The 13,695-nt window shown below is 66.6% G+C and overlaps 1 protein-coding gene across 1 annotated transcript in view; it reads left to right on the plus strand.

Annotated features, from left to right (window-relative positions):
* The first annotated feature begins 208 nt into the window (after positions 1–208).
* The window catches only part of LOC137849242 (filamin-C-like), a 57,016-nt gene continuing 43,529 nt past the window's right edge, over positions 209–13,695 (plus strand). The window contains 14 exon segments of the mRNA XM_068668780.1: positions 209–1,360; positions 4,186–4,441; positions 5,000–5,096; positions 5,656–5,790; positions 5,792–5,807; positions 6,812–6,930; positions 7,027–7,104; positions 8,280–8,442; positions 9,762–9,937; positions 9,939–9,963; positions 11,730–11,845; positions 11,847–11,868; positions 12,847–12,973; positions 13,058–13,198. Coding sequence (XP_068524881.1) covers positions 1,021–1,360; positions 4,186–4,441; positions 5,000–5,096; positions 5,656–5,790; positions 5,792–5,807; positions 6,812–6,930; positions 7,027–7,104; positions 8,280–8,442; positions 9,762–9,937; positions 9,939–9,963; positions 11,730–11,845; positions 11,847–11,868; positions 12,847–12,973; positions 13,058–13,198 — 1,811 coding nt within the window. The 5' untranslated portion in view covers positions 209–1,020.

A 13,695-nucleotide genomic window follows, 5' to 3' on the forward strand; every position in this document is an offset into this window, starting at 1 on the left:
GGGCCTCCCCTAGCGGGGGGGTCCTCATCCCCTTACCCCCCCCCTCCTCCCAAATCCTCCCCCCCCCCTCCCAAATTCTCCCAAATTCCCCCCCCCCCCCCCCAGGCTATAAATAGCGGCTGCTGTCACGGGGGCGGCCGCGGGCGGGGTCCAGCGTGAGGCCGGGCCCCAGCGCTTTAAAACGGCCCCGGCCGCCCCCCCCCCGCCACTCAGCCGCCGGCACCGGGACCCGGACCCGGACCCACGCGGGGACCCACGCGGGACACACGGGGGGAAGCGACCCCACGAGCCCCCCCCCCCAAGGAGCCGGAACCGAAGCAGGGAGATTTTGGGGAACCCCCCGGCACCGAGGTTTTTGGGGACCCCCCACATCGAGAGGAAGAACCCCCAAAAAGTGAGGAGCAGGAGCCCCAAATCCACGGGAGCCTAAATCCACGCACCCCAAATCCACGCACCCCAAATCTACGGGATTTCGAGGAGCGGGACCCCAAATCCACGGGGTCCCGAATCCACAGGACCCTGAGGAGCAGGAGCCAAAACTCCAGGACCCCAAAACGCCAGGACCCCAAAACTCCGGGACCCCGAGCAGGAGGACCCCAAATCCACAGGACCCTAAAGTTACGGGATCTTGAGAGGTGGGACCCCAAAACTCCGGGACCCCAAAACTCCAGGATCCTGAAACTCCGGGACCCTAAAACTCCAGGACCCCAAAACTCCAGGACCCCGAAACTCCGGGATCCCAAAACTCCAATACTCCAAAACTTCGGGACCTTGGGGACCCTGAGAAGTGGGATCCTAAAACCCCAGGACCCCACAGCAGCAGGACCTCGAGCGTCAGGACCCCAAAAACTCCAAGACCCCAAAAACTCCGAGACCCCCAAGCAGTGGGGGGGGGATCCCAAAAACCCACAGCATCCCGAGCGGGGGACACCGGGCACCGTCCCCACGCACCGAGGCCACCGTCCCCAAACCCCTGAACCCCCCGAACCCCCCGAATCCCCCCGACCCCATATCCCCACCATGAACTCATCGGGTTACGATGCTCCGGTGGGCGAGGACCCCGAGGAATTGCCGGCCACCGAAAAAGATTTGGCGGAGGATGCGCCCTGGAAAAAAATCCAGCAGAACACCTTCACCCGCTGGTGCAACGAGCACCTCAAATGCGTCCACAAAAGGATCGGGGACCTGCAGCGGGATCTGAGCGACGGGCTGCGCCTCATCGCCCTCCTGGAGGTGCTGAGCCAAAAAAAGATGGGGCGCAAGTACCACCCGCGCCCCAATTTTCGGCAGATGAAGCTGGAGAACGTCTCGGTGGCCTTGGAGTTCTTGGAGAGGGAGCACATCAAGCTGGTGTCCATCGGTGAGGGTTGTGGGGTTGTGGGGTTTGGGGTGTGTGTGGGGTTTGGGGTGTGTGGGGTGGGTGTGGGGTGATGTTCTTGCATGGGGTTGTGCTGTAGGGCTGGGTTCGGGGGTGTGCCATGGGGTTGTGCCGTGGGGTTGTGCCGTGGGGCTTTGCCATGGGGTCGTGCCGTGGGGTCAGGTCTCCATGTGGGGCTGTGCCATGGGGCTGTGCCATGGGGCTGGTTTCATGTATAGGATTGTGCCATGGGGTCGTGCCATGGGGCCAGGTCTCCATGTGGGGCTGCGCCATGGGGCTGCTCTCGTATATGGGGCTGTGCCATGGGATTGTGCTGTGGGCTGTGCTGTGGGGCTGGCCTCGTGTATGGGGCCGTTCCATGGGGCTGTGCCATGGGGCTGACCTCATGTATAGGGTTGTGCCATGGGGTCGTGCCATAGGGCCAGGTCTCCGTGTGGGTTGTGCCGTGGGCTGGCCTCGTGTATGGGGCTGTGCCATGGGGTTGTGCCATGGGGCCAGGTCTCCATGTGGGGGCTGCGCCGTGGGGCTGTGCCATGGGGCTGGCCTCGTGTATGGGGCTGTTCCATGGGGTTGTGCCATGGGATTGTGCCATGGGGTCGTGCCATGGGGCCAGGTCTCCATGTGGGGCTGTGCCGTGGGGCCGGCCTCGTGTATGGGGTTGTGCCACGGGATTGTGCCATGGGGCCAGGTCTCCATGTGGGGCCACACTGTGGGGCTGTGCCATGGGGCTGGCCTCGTGTATGGGGCCGTGCCGTGGGGCTGGCCTCATTTATGGGGCCGCGCCGTGGGGCTCAGCCCATTTATGGGGCCGCGCCGTGGTGTGCTCGGGGGGGGGGTCCGGCCCCTTGTGTGAGCACCGTGCCATGGGGCTGGCCCCACAGCTCGGCCTCGTGTGGGGCTGGGGGGCTTGGGGTTGGGGTCCGGGGGGGGGTCTTTGTGCCGTGGGTCCGGGGGGGGGGCTGTGGGGCCGTGCCGTGGGTCAGGGCCCCCCCCCCACACCCTCGCACCCCCCCCCGCGTGGGCGCGGCGCTGAGCTCACGGCACTGGCACGGGGCCGGGGCCCCGCTCCCCGCCCGCCGCCCCCGCGCGTGGGGCCCCCCCGGGGCGCGCCCCCCCCCCCCGGACAGCTGCGGGGTGACCCCGCGGCCATGCGCGTGCGCGCGCGCCCCCCCCCGGGCACATTTGGGGTGGGGGGGGCCGGGGGGGGCGCGCCCTTGCACGCGCGCCCTTGCGCGCGCGCCCTTGTGCGCCCTTGCGCGCGCCCGTGCGCACCCGGGGGTCCCGCGCGCGCCCCCCCCCCAACGCCCCCCCCCCCAACCAACGCCGCGCCCCCCCCCCCTCCAAGCCCCCCCCCCCCGCGGCCATTTCCTCCCGAAACGCGATCGCTCGGTGGGGCCTTGGGGGGGGGGGGGGAAGGGGAGGGATTTGGGGGGAGGGGCGCTGGGATCATGGTGGGGACGGGGGGAGGGGCAGGGGGCTGCGACCCCCCCCCCCTCAACCCTCCCTCCCCCCCCCCCCCCCGCGGGTACCCCCCCGGCGTTGTGCTGGGGACCCCCCCGGGGATGGGGGGGGGGTCCCAATTGGTGCTGGGGGGGCCGGGATGTCCCCGTGCGCCTTGGGGTACCTTGGGGGGGTCCCCAGCCGGGGGTCCTGGGGGGGCCCCAGCCTGGTGCCGGTGACCCCCACCCGTGCCCTGTGAGCTGAGGGGGGGTCCCCAGGGGTGGGCGGGACACCCCCATGTGTGCACCTTGGGGTGCCGGGGGGGGGGGTCCCAGCGTGGTGTGGTGGTGCTGGGGGTCCTGGGGGGTCCCCAATTTGGGGCGGCATCAGTGGGGTCCTGGGGGGGGCCCAAACTCGGTGTGATGGTGCTGGGGGTCCCCAACTTGGTGTGGTGGCACTGGGGGTCCTGGGGGGTCCCAGCTTCGTGTGATGGTGCCGGGGGTCCCAGGGGGTCCCCAGTTTGGGGCAGTGGCACTGGGGGTCCTGGGGGGTCCCCACCTTGGTGCGGTGGCACCAGGGGTCCCGGGGGTCCCCGCTTGGCACCTGAGCCCCTGCGCCCCCCCCCCCCAAACAGCAAGGACGGGAACCTGGAGGTGGTCCTGGGGCTGGTGTGGGCGCTGAGCCTGCACTGCTGCACCCCTATAACCCCTTATATCCCCATATAGACCCCCTAAACCCCATATAGACCCCCTATACACCCCCTAAATCCCCTATACACCCCATATAGACCCCAAATATGCCCCCTACAGACAGCAAGGCCATCGTGGATGGCAACCTGAAGCTGATCCTGGGCTTGGTGTGGGTGCTGATCCTGCACTACTGCACCCCTATAACCCCTGATAACCCCTTATATCCCCATATAGACCCCCTAAACCCCCTATAGACCCCCTATAGAACCCCTAAATCCCCTAAACCCCTAAATCCCCTATACATCCCAAATATGCCCCCTATAGACAGCAAGGCGATTGTGGATGGCAACCTGAACCTGATTCTTGGGCTGGTGTGGGTGCTGAGCCTGCACTGCTGCACCCCTATACCCACTGATAACCCCCCATAAACCCCTATAGACCCCCTATAGCCCCCATATAGACCCCCTATATGTCCCCTACACCCCCTACAGACAGCAAGGCCATCGTGGACGGCAACCTGAAGCTGATCCTGGGCTTGGTGTGGACGCTGATCCTGCACTACTGCACCCCTATAGCCCCTTATATCCCCATATAGACCCCTAAACCCCATATAGACCCCCTATACACCCCCTAAATCCCCTATACATCCCCTACAGACCCCATATATGCCCCCTACAGACAGCAAGGCCATCGTGGACGGCAACCTGAAGCTGATCCTGGGCTTGGTGTGGACGCTGATCCTGCACTACTCCATCTCCATGCCCATGTGGGAGGATGAGGATGAGGAGGACGCGCGGCGCCAGACCCCCAAGCAGCGGCTGCTGGGCTGGATCCAGAACAAGGTGCCCCAGCTGCCCATCACCAACTTCAACCGCGACTGGCAGGACGGGAAGGCACTGGGAGCACTGGTGGACAACTGCGCGCCCGGTGAGGGGCGATTTGGGGGTTTTGGGGGGGGTTATGGGGGGATATGGGGGGGGTTATGGGGGGTTTGGGGGGGTTATGGGGGGGATGTGGGGGGTTTGGGGGGGATATGGGGGGTTATGGGGGGATATGGGGGGGTTATGGGGGGGATATGGGGGGTTTGGGGGGGGTTATGGGGGGATATGGGGGGTTATGAGGGGGTTTGGGGGGATATGGGGGGGGTTATGGGGGGATATGGGGGAATATGGGAGGTTATGGGGGGGTTATGGGGGGATATGGGGGAATATGGGGGGGTTATGGGGGGGTTATGGGGAGGTTTGGGGGGATATGGGGGGATATGGGGGGTTATGGGGGGATGTGAGGGGATATGGGGGGGATATGGGGTATGGGGGCTGGGGGGGGGCTATGGGGTTGGGGGGGCATGGGGGGGGAACCAGAGGGTCTCGGGGGCTGTGGGGGGCACTTTGGTGCGTTGTGCTTGTGGATGGCCGTGGGGGGGGACATGGGGGGGGATTTTGGGGGGGGGGTGCTGACCCCTACCCCCCCCCCCCCCTGCCCCCCCCCCCAGGGCTGTGCCCGACTGGGAGAGCTGGGACCCCAACCAGCCCGTGCAGAACGCGCGCGAGGCCATGCAGCAGGCGGACGACTGGCTCGGAGTGCCCCAGGCACGGGAGGGGGGGGCACGGGGGGGGGGTCATGGGGGGGCTTGGGACTGGGGGGGGGGGGTCCCTGGATATGGGGGGAGGGAGTCCTGGGAGTCCTGGGGTGATGGGGGGGATGGGGGTCCCTTGGGTATGGGGGTCCCCTGGGGATGGGGGGGTCCCCTGGGTGCAGGGGGGGGGGCAGGAGGCAGTGGGGACCCCTGGATCTGGGGGTCCCCAGCAGTGGGGGGGGTCCTCTGGGTAGGGGGGTCCCCAAGGTGCAGGGGACCCTTTGGATAGGGGGGGCGCTGGGTGTGGAGGGTCTCCAGGGTGCAGGGGGGGGGTCCTGGGAATGTGGGGGGGTCTTTTGGGAATGGGGGGGGTCCTTTGGGCATGGGGGAGTCCTTTGGGTATGGGGGGGCCCTTTGGATAAGGGGGAGACCCCCGATATGGGGGTCCCCTGGGGATGGGTGTCCCCAAGGCGCACGGGGGTCCCCGGGTATGGGTTTGTCCCTGGGTCTGGGGGGGGTCCCGCGGTGCGGGGGGTCCCGGCACTAATTTTTTTTGGGGGGGGGGCCTGCAGGTGATCGCCCCCGAGGAGATCGTGGACCCCAACGTGGACGAGCACTCGGTGATGACCTACCTGTCCCAGTTCCCCAAGGCCAAGCTCAAACCCGGCGCCCCCCTGCGCTCCCGGCAGCTCCAGCCCGCGCGCGCCCCGCGCCTACGGGCCCGGTACGGGGGGGTCACGGGGTCACAGGGGGGGGTCACGGGTCACGAGGTCATGGGGGACACGGGGGGACACGGGACACAGGGGGGATGTTGTCACCAGGCATGGTGGGGTTATCGGGTGTGAGGGTCCCCTCCAAGTTTGGGGTCTCCTCGGTGCGCAGGGCACTGGGGATGTGGCCCCGTGGTGGCATGGCCGTGGTGACACTGGGGACATTGTCCTTGTGGTGGCATGGCCGTGGTGGCACTGGGGACAAATTTTATGGTGGCATGGGCATGGTGACAATGGGGACATTGTCCTTGTGGTGGCACGGCCATACCACGGCCATGGTGACATTGGGGGACGTGTCCTCATGGTGGCACCCCCACGGGGACATCGGGGACACGTCCTCATGGTGAGGTGGCCGTGGTGGCACCGGGTGGCGGTGGGGACGTGTCCTGGTGGTGACACAGCCATACCATGGCCATGGTGACGTTGGGGGATGTGTCCCTGTGGTGGCATGGCCGTGGTGACATTGGGGACATTGTCCTTGTGGTGGCACGGCCATACCATGGTCATGGTGACATTGGGGACATGTCCTCGTGGTGGCATGGCCGTGGTGACATTGGGGACGTGTCCTTATGGTGGCACCCCCACGGGGACACTGGGGACACGTCCTTATGGTGCCATGGCCACGGGGACACTGGGGACATGTCCTCATGGTGGCACAGCCATGGCATGGCCACGGGGACACTGGGGACGTGTCCTCATGGTGACGTGGCCGTGGTGACACTGGGGACATGTCCTCATGGTGTCACCCCCGTGGGGACACCGGGGACACCTCGAGGTGTCCGTGGTGGCACCGGGTGCCGTTGGGGCCGTGTCCTGGTGGTGCCACAGCCGCGGTGCTGGTGGTGGTGCCGGGGGCCACATCCCACGGTGGCAATGGGGCACGGGGCACATGGGGGTGGTCTTGGGGGTCTCGGGGGTCCTGGGGGGGGGGGCTCATGGTGACCCCCCCCTCCCACAGGCATCGAGCCCCAGGGGAACACGGTGCTGAAGCCGGCGCAGTTCACGGTGGAGACGCTGGACGCCGGCGTGGGCGAGGTCCTGGTCTACATCGAGGACCCCGAGGGACACACCGAGGAGGTGCGAGGGGACCCCTTGGGGACAAGGGTTGGGGCTCTGTGGGGTTGGTGACACCGTGCCCCCCTCCCCACCAACACCTCGGGGTTGTCCCCGCAGGCCAAGGTGGTCCCCAACAACGACAAGAAGAGGACGTACTCGGTCACCTACGTCCCCAAGGTGGCGGGGCTGCACAAGGTGAGGAGAAAATTTGGGGGGCACCTGGGGGGGGGCAGCGGGTCCTCGGGGTGGTCCCTGGGGGTCCCCATGGTGTGGCACTAGGTCCTTGGGGTGTCCCCAAGATGTGGCACTGGGGTCCCCAGGGTGTCCCACGGAGGTCCCCAAGGAGCAGCATTGAGGTCCTTGGGGTATTCCATGGAGGTCCCCAAGGTGTGGCACAGGGTCCTTGGGGTGTCCCCAGGTTGTCACACTGGGTCCCCAGGGTGTCCCATGGAGGTCCCCAAGGCGCAGCATTGAGGTCCTTGGGGTATTCCATGGAGGTCCCCAAGGTGTGGCACAGGGTCCTTGGGGTGTCCCTATGGCATGGCACTGGGTCCCCAGGGTATCCCATGGAGGTCCCCAAGGTGTGACTTTGGGGTCCTTGAGGTGTCCCATGGAGGTCCCCAAGGTGTGGAATTAGGGTCCTCTGGGTGTCTCATTGGGGTCCCCAAGGTGTCCCCAGGGTGTAGAATTGGGGTCCTTTGGGTGTCCCATGGGGGTCCTCGGGGTGTCCCCAAGATCTGACACTGGGGTCTTCAGGGTGTCCCATGGAGGTCCCCAAGGCGCAGCATTGAGGTTTTTTGGGGTATTCCTTGTGGGTCCCCAAGGTGTGACTTTGGGGTCTTTGAGGTGTCCCATGGAGGTCCCCAAGGTGTGGAATTGGGGTCTTTGGGGTGTCCTGTGGAAGTCCCCAAGGTGTGACATTGGGGTCCTCAGTGTGTCCCATGGGGGTCCTCGGGGTGTCCCCAAGATGTGCCACTGAGTCCTTGGGGTGTCCCATGGGGGTCCCCAAGGTGGGACACTGGGGTCCTCTGTGTGTACCATGGGGGTCCTCGGGGTGTCCCCAAGGTCTGACACTGAGTCCTCTGGGTGTCCCATGGGGGTCCCCAAGGTGGGACACTGGGTCCCCTGAGTGTCCCTAAGATGTGGAGCTGTGTCCTTGGGGTGTCCCCAAGTTGTCACACTGGGTCCCCAGGGTGTCCCACGGAGGTCCCCAAGGCGCAGCATTGAGGTCCTTGGGGTGTTCCATGGAGGTCCCCCAAGATGTGACATCGGGGTCTGTGGGATGTCCCATGGGGGTCCCCAAGGCGTGGAATCGGGGTCCTCGTGGTGTCCCCATGGTGTGACCCCGGTGTCCCCGCGGTGTCCCGCAGGTGACGGTGCTGTTTGCGGGGCAGAACATCGACAAGAGCCCCTTCGGTGTCAACGTGGGCATGGCGCTGGGTGACGCCAGCAAGGTGACAGCGCGTGGCCCCGGCCTGGAGCCCGTGGGCAACGTGGCCAACAAGGCCACCTACTTCGACATCTACACCGCAGGTGGGCAGGGGGGGGACACGGGTGGGGACGTGCTGGTGGCACCCAGCTGTGGCAGGGTCCCCGTGGCGCTGGGTGGCACCGGGTGGCACCGGGGCCGTGTCCTACTGGTGCCACGTCGTGATGTGGTGGCACTGGGGACACGTCCTCCTTGGTGGCACGACCACATGTCATGATGTGGTGGCACTGGGGACATTTCCTCCTGGTGGCACTACCGCATGTCATGGTTTGGTGGCACCAGGGTCATGTCCTGATGGCACGGCCATGCCACGATGTGGTGGCACTGGGGCCACATCCTCCTTGGTGGCACAGCCACAGGTCATGATGTGGTGGCACCAGCACCACGTTCTCCTGGTGTCATTGCCACACCATGACATGGTGGCACCAGGACCACGTTCTCCAGGTGTCACAGCCACATATCATGATTTGGTGGCATTTGTGCCATTTCCTCCTGGTGGCACAGCCACATGTCATGATGTGGTGGCACCAGGACCACGTTCTCCTGATGGCACTGTCACATCATGATTTGGTGGCATTTGTGCCATGTCCTCCTTGGTGGCACAACCATGCATCATGACACGGTGCCACCAGGACTATGTTCTCCAGGTGGCACGGCCACATATCATGATTTGGTGGCATTTGTGCCATGTCCTTCTTGGTGGCACAGCCATGTGGCATGACACAGTGTCACCAGGGCCACATCCTCTTGGTGGCACAGCCATGCGTCATGACATGGTGCCACCAGGACCACGTCCTCCTGGTGCCACATCCACACATCATGATGTGGTGGCACCTTGGCCACGTCCTCTTGGTGGCACAGCCATGTGGCATGACACGGTGCCACCAGGACCACGTTTTCTGTGTGTCATGGCCACATATCATGATTTGGTGGCATTTGGGCCATGTCCTCCTTGGTGGCACAGCCATGTGGCATGACACGGTGTCACCAGGGCCACATCCTCTTGGTGGCACAGCCATGCGTCATGACATAGTGCCACCAGGACCACGTCCTCCTGATGCCACATCCACACATCATGATTTGGTGGCACCAGGACCACATTCTCCTTGGTGGCACAGCCATGCGTCATGACATGGTGCCACCAGGACCATGTTCTTCAGGTGGCACGGCCACATATCATGATTTGGTGGCATTTGGGCCATTTCCTCCTGGTGGCACGGCCACATCATGCCACGGTGCCACCGGGTCCACCTCCCGGTGCCACGGCGCCACCCCACTCCACGGTGCCACCGGGGGCCACCTCCCGGTGCCACGCGCGTGGCCGTCCTTGTGGGGTGCTGAGGCCGTGTGGTGACGGTGACAGGGGCCGGCGCGGGGGACGTGGGCGTGGTGATCGTGGACCCCCAGGGACGTCGGGACACGGTGGAGGTGATGCTGGAGGACAAAGGGGACAGCACCTTCCGCTGCACCTACCGGCCCGTGCAGCAGGGTCCCCACCTCGTCCACGTCACCTACGCGGGGGCGCAGATCCCCCGGAGCCCCCTACACCGTCAACGTGGCCGAAGGTGAGATCGGGTCACCAAATTGTCCCCAGGGCCACCAAATTGTCCCCAAGGTTTCCCCACCACCTCCACCGGTGGCCCCCGTGGCACCACGGTGGCCCCACGGCACCCCAATGTCGCCACGGCCCCTCTGTGTTTTTGGGGACCTTCTGGGATTGTCTCGTCCCCCGGTGTCCCCACACAGCCCTCTGAATGTCCCTTGTGTCCCCGTGGCACCTCCTTGTCCCCAGGGTGTCCCCACAGCCCCCTTATGGCCATAGGGACCCCGTGGCACTGTCCTGTCCCCAGGGTGTCCCCATGGACCCCCCCCCGATGTCCCTGGTGTCCCCATAGCACCCCCCTGTCCCCAAGGTGTCCCCATGGCCCCCTGGTGTCCCCACAGCAGCCCCCTGTCCCCAAGGTGTCCCCATGGCCCCCCAATGTCCCTGGGACCCCCATAGCTCCCCCCATCCCCAAAGGTGTCCCATGGCCCCCCCAGTGCCCCTGGTGTCCCCAAGGCACCCCACTGTCCCCAGGGTGTCCCCATGCCCCCTTGATGTCCCTGGTGTCCCCATAGCACCCCCCTGTCCCCAAAGGTGTCCCCATGGCCCCCCCAATGCCCCTGGTGTCCCCAAGGCACCCCCCTGTCCCCAAGGTGTCCCCATGGCCCCCCAGTGCCCCTGGTGTCCCCAAGGTGTCCCCATGGCCCCCCAGTGCCCCTGGTGTCCCCAAGGCACCCCCTGTCCCCAAGGTGTCCCTATGGCCCCCCCAATGTCCCTGGTGTCCCCACAGCACGCCCTGTCCCCAAAGGTGTCCCCATGGCCCCCCCCAGTGCCCCTGGTGTCCCCACAGCACACCCTGTCCCCAAAGGTGTCCCCACGGCCCCCCGAATGCCCCTCGTGTCCCCAAGGCACCCCCCTGTCCCCAAGGTGTCCCCATGCCCCCTTGATGTCCCTGCCACCCCCATAGCAGCCCCCTGTCCCCAGGGTGTCCCCAAGGCCCCCCAATGTCCCTGGTGTCCCCAAGGCACCCCCTGTCCCCAAGGTGTCCCCATGGCCCCCCCAATGTCCCTGGTGTCCCCACAGCACGCCCTGTCCCCAAAGGTGTCCCCAAGGCCCCCCCAATGCCCCTGGTGTCCCCATAGCACCCCACTGTCCCCAAAGGTGTCCCCATGCCCCCTTGATGTCCTGGTGTCACCATAGCACCCCACTGTCCCCAGGGTGTCCCTATGGCCCCCTGGTGTCCCCACAGCAGCCCCCTGTCCCCAAAGGTGTCCCCATGGCCCCCCCAGTGCCCCTGGTGTCCCCAAGGCACCCCCTGTCCCCAAGGTGTCCCCATGCCCCCATGATGTCCGTGGCACCCCCATAGCAGCCCCCCTGTCCCCAAGGTGTCCCCATGGTCCCCCCAGTGCCCCTGGTGTCCCCAAGGTGTCCCCATGGCCCCCCAATGCCCCTGGTGTCCCTATAGAACCCCCCCGTATCCCCAATGTGTCCCCATGGCCCCCTAGTGTCCCCATAGCACCCCCCTGTCCCCAAAGCCATCCCCATGCCCCCCCAGTATCCCTGGTGTCCCCGTGCCCCCCCCCAATATCCCTGCTGTCCCCATGCCCCCCCCCAATCCCCCTGCCACCCCCACGGCACCCCCTGCCCCCAGGCCATCCCCAAGCCACCCCATTGCGCCCAGGTCCCCCTTACACCCCCATTACCCCCCCATTACACTCCCATTTCCCCCCCCCACGGTGCTGGGTGCCGGGTGGGGGTGCTGAGCGTGCCCCCCCCTTGCCCCCCCAGCTTGCAGCCCCTCTGCGTGCCGCGCCTCGGGCCGGGGGCTGCAGCCCAAGGGGGTGCGGGTGCAGGAGGCGGCCGACTTCAGGGTCTTCACCAAGGGCGCCGGCACCGGGGAGCTGCGGGTGCTGGGTCAAGGGGCCTGGTGAGTGTGCAAGGGGGGGGGGGGGGGTGTGCAAGGTGGGGTGTGGGTGTGCAAAGGGGGGGCGTGGGTGTGCAAGGGGGGTGCGCTGAGCTGGGGCTGCGCAGGGGGCGTGTGGGTGCGCACAGGGGGGGTGGTGGGTGGTGTGCAAGGGGGGTGTGTGGGGGTGCAAAGGGGGGGGTGGGTGTGCAAGGGGAGGTGTGGGTGTGCAAGGGGCGTGTGTTGAGCTTGGGGTGTGCAAGGGGGGGTGCACTGAGTTGGGGGGGGTGCGTGGGTGTGCAAGGGGTGCGTGCGTGGGGAGGGGTGGTTGTGTGTGCAAGGGGGGGTGTGGGTGTGCAAGGGGGGTGTGCAAGGGGGGTGTGCAAGGGGGGGGGGCGTGCCCAGCATCGTGCGCGTGCCGCTGCTGCCCCCTGCTGGGAGCCGCGGGTCCTGGGGGGGGGGTCGCGGAGGGGGGGGACCCTTGGGGGGGTGGGCGCATGGCTGGGGGGGTCCTGGAGGTGTTACGGGGGTACCCTGGGGGTGCCCATGGGTGGGGGTCAATAGTTGGGGGGGGGTCTGGGGGTCTTGGGGGGGGGGGAAAATCAGTGGTGGGGGTGTTCTGGGGGTGCCCTTTTTTTTGGGGGGGGGCGCACGGTTGGGGGTGCCCATGGGGTGCTGTGGGGGTGCCCTGGAGTTGTTCTGGGGGTACCCTGGGGGGGGGGGTAAATCGATTGTGGGGGGGGTCGGGGAGGGGGAAATCCATAGGGGGGGGTGAAATCCGTAGTGGGGGGGTTCTGGGGGGGTGCGAATTGAGGGGGGGGGGGTCGCGGATTGGGGAGGGGGCGCACAATTGGGGGTACCCAAGGGCTCCCCATGTGCGCACGGAGGGGGGCGCACGGTTGGGGTGCCCATTATGTGCGTGTGTGGGGGGGGTCTGCCCGTTGGGGGGGCACCCCGAGGTGACCCCCCCCATTATGTGTGCCCCCCCCCCAACCCCCCCAGATGGCTCGGAGCTGCCGGTGTCGGTGCGGGACGTTGGGGACGGGGTCTTCGCCTGCGAGTACCGCCCGCTGCAACCCGGCACCCACCTGGTGGCCATCACCTGGGGGGGCTGCGCCATCCCCCGCAGGTGAGCGGCGGGGATTTTTTTTTTGGGGAGGGGGTCATGGGGGTGTCCCCCCCCCCCACCTTTATCCGGACCCCCTCCCCGCAGCCCCTTCGAGGTGCAGGTGTCCCCCGAGGCGGGGGCGCAGAAGGTGCGCGCCTGGGGGCCGGGGTTGGAGACCGGCGTGGTGGGGAGGTCGGCCGATTTCGTGGTGGAGGCCATCGGCACCGAAGTGGGGACACTGGGTGAGTTGGGGGGGGGGCGCTGGGGGGGTGGGCATGGGGTGGGGGGGTGGGGGTGGGGTGGGTTATAAGCATGGTGGGGACATTGGGTGGCACCATGGTGAGGTATGGGGACAAGACGGTGTGGCACCGTGGTGGGGATGTGGGTTTGGGTTTGGTGGCACCATGGTGGGGACATGGGGACAGGTTTGGTGGCACCATGGTGAGGACACGGGCATGGGTTTGGTGGCACCGTAGTGGGGACCTGGGGACAGATTTGGTGGCACCACAGTGGGGACACTGAGAATAGGGTGGGTGGCACCACGGTGGGGATGTGGGTATGGGTTTGGTGGCACCGTGGTGGGGACATGGGGACAGGATGGGGTGGCAGCATGGTGGGGACCTGGGGACAGGTTTGGTGGCACCGTGGTGGGGACATTTGGGATAGGGTGGGTGGCACCACGGTGGGGATGTGGGTATGAGTTTGGTGGTGCCTTAGTGGGGACATGGGGACAGGATGGGGTG

The sequence above is a fragment of the Anas acuta genome, unplaced genomic scaffold (assembly GCF_963932015.1).
Source record: "Anas acuta unplaced genomic scaffold, bAnaAcu1.1 SCAFFOLD_235, whole genome shotgun sequence".
Taxonomy (NCBI): Eukaryota; Metazoa; Chordata; class Aves; order Anseriformes; family Anatidae; genus Anas; species Anas acuta.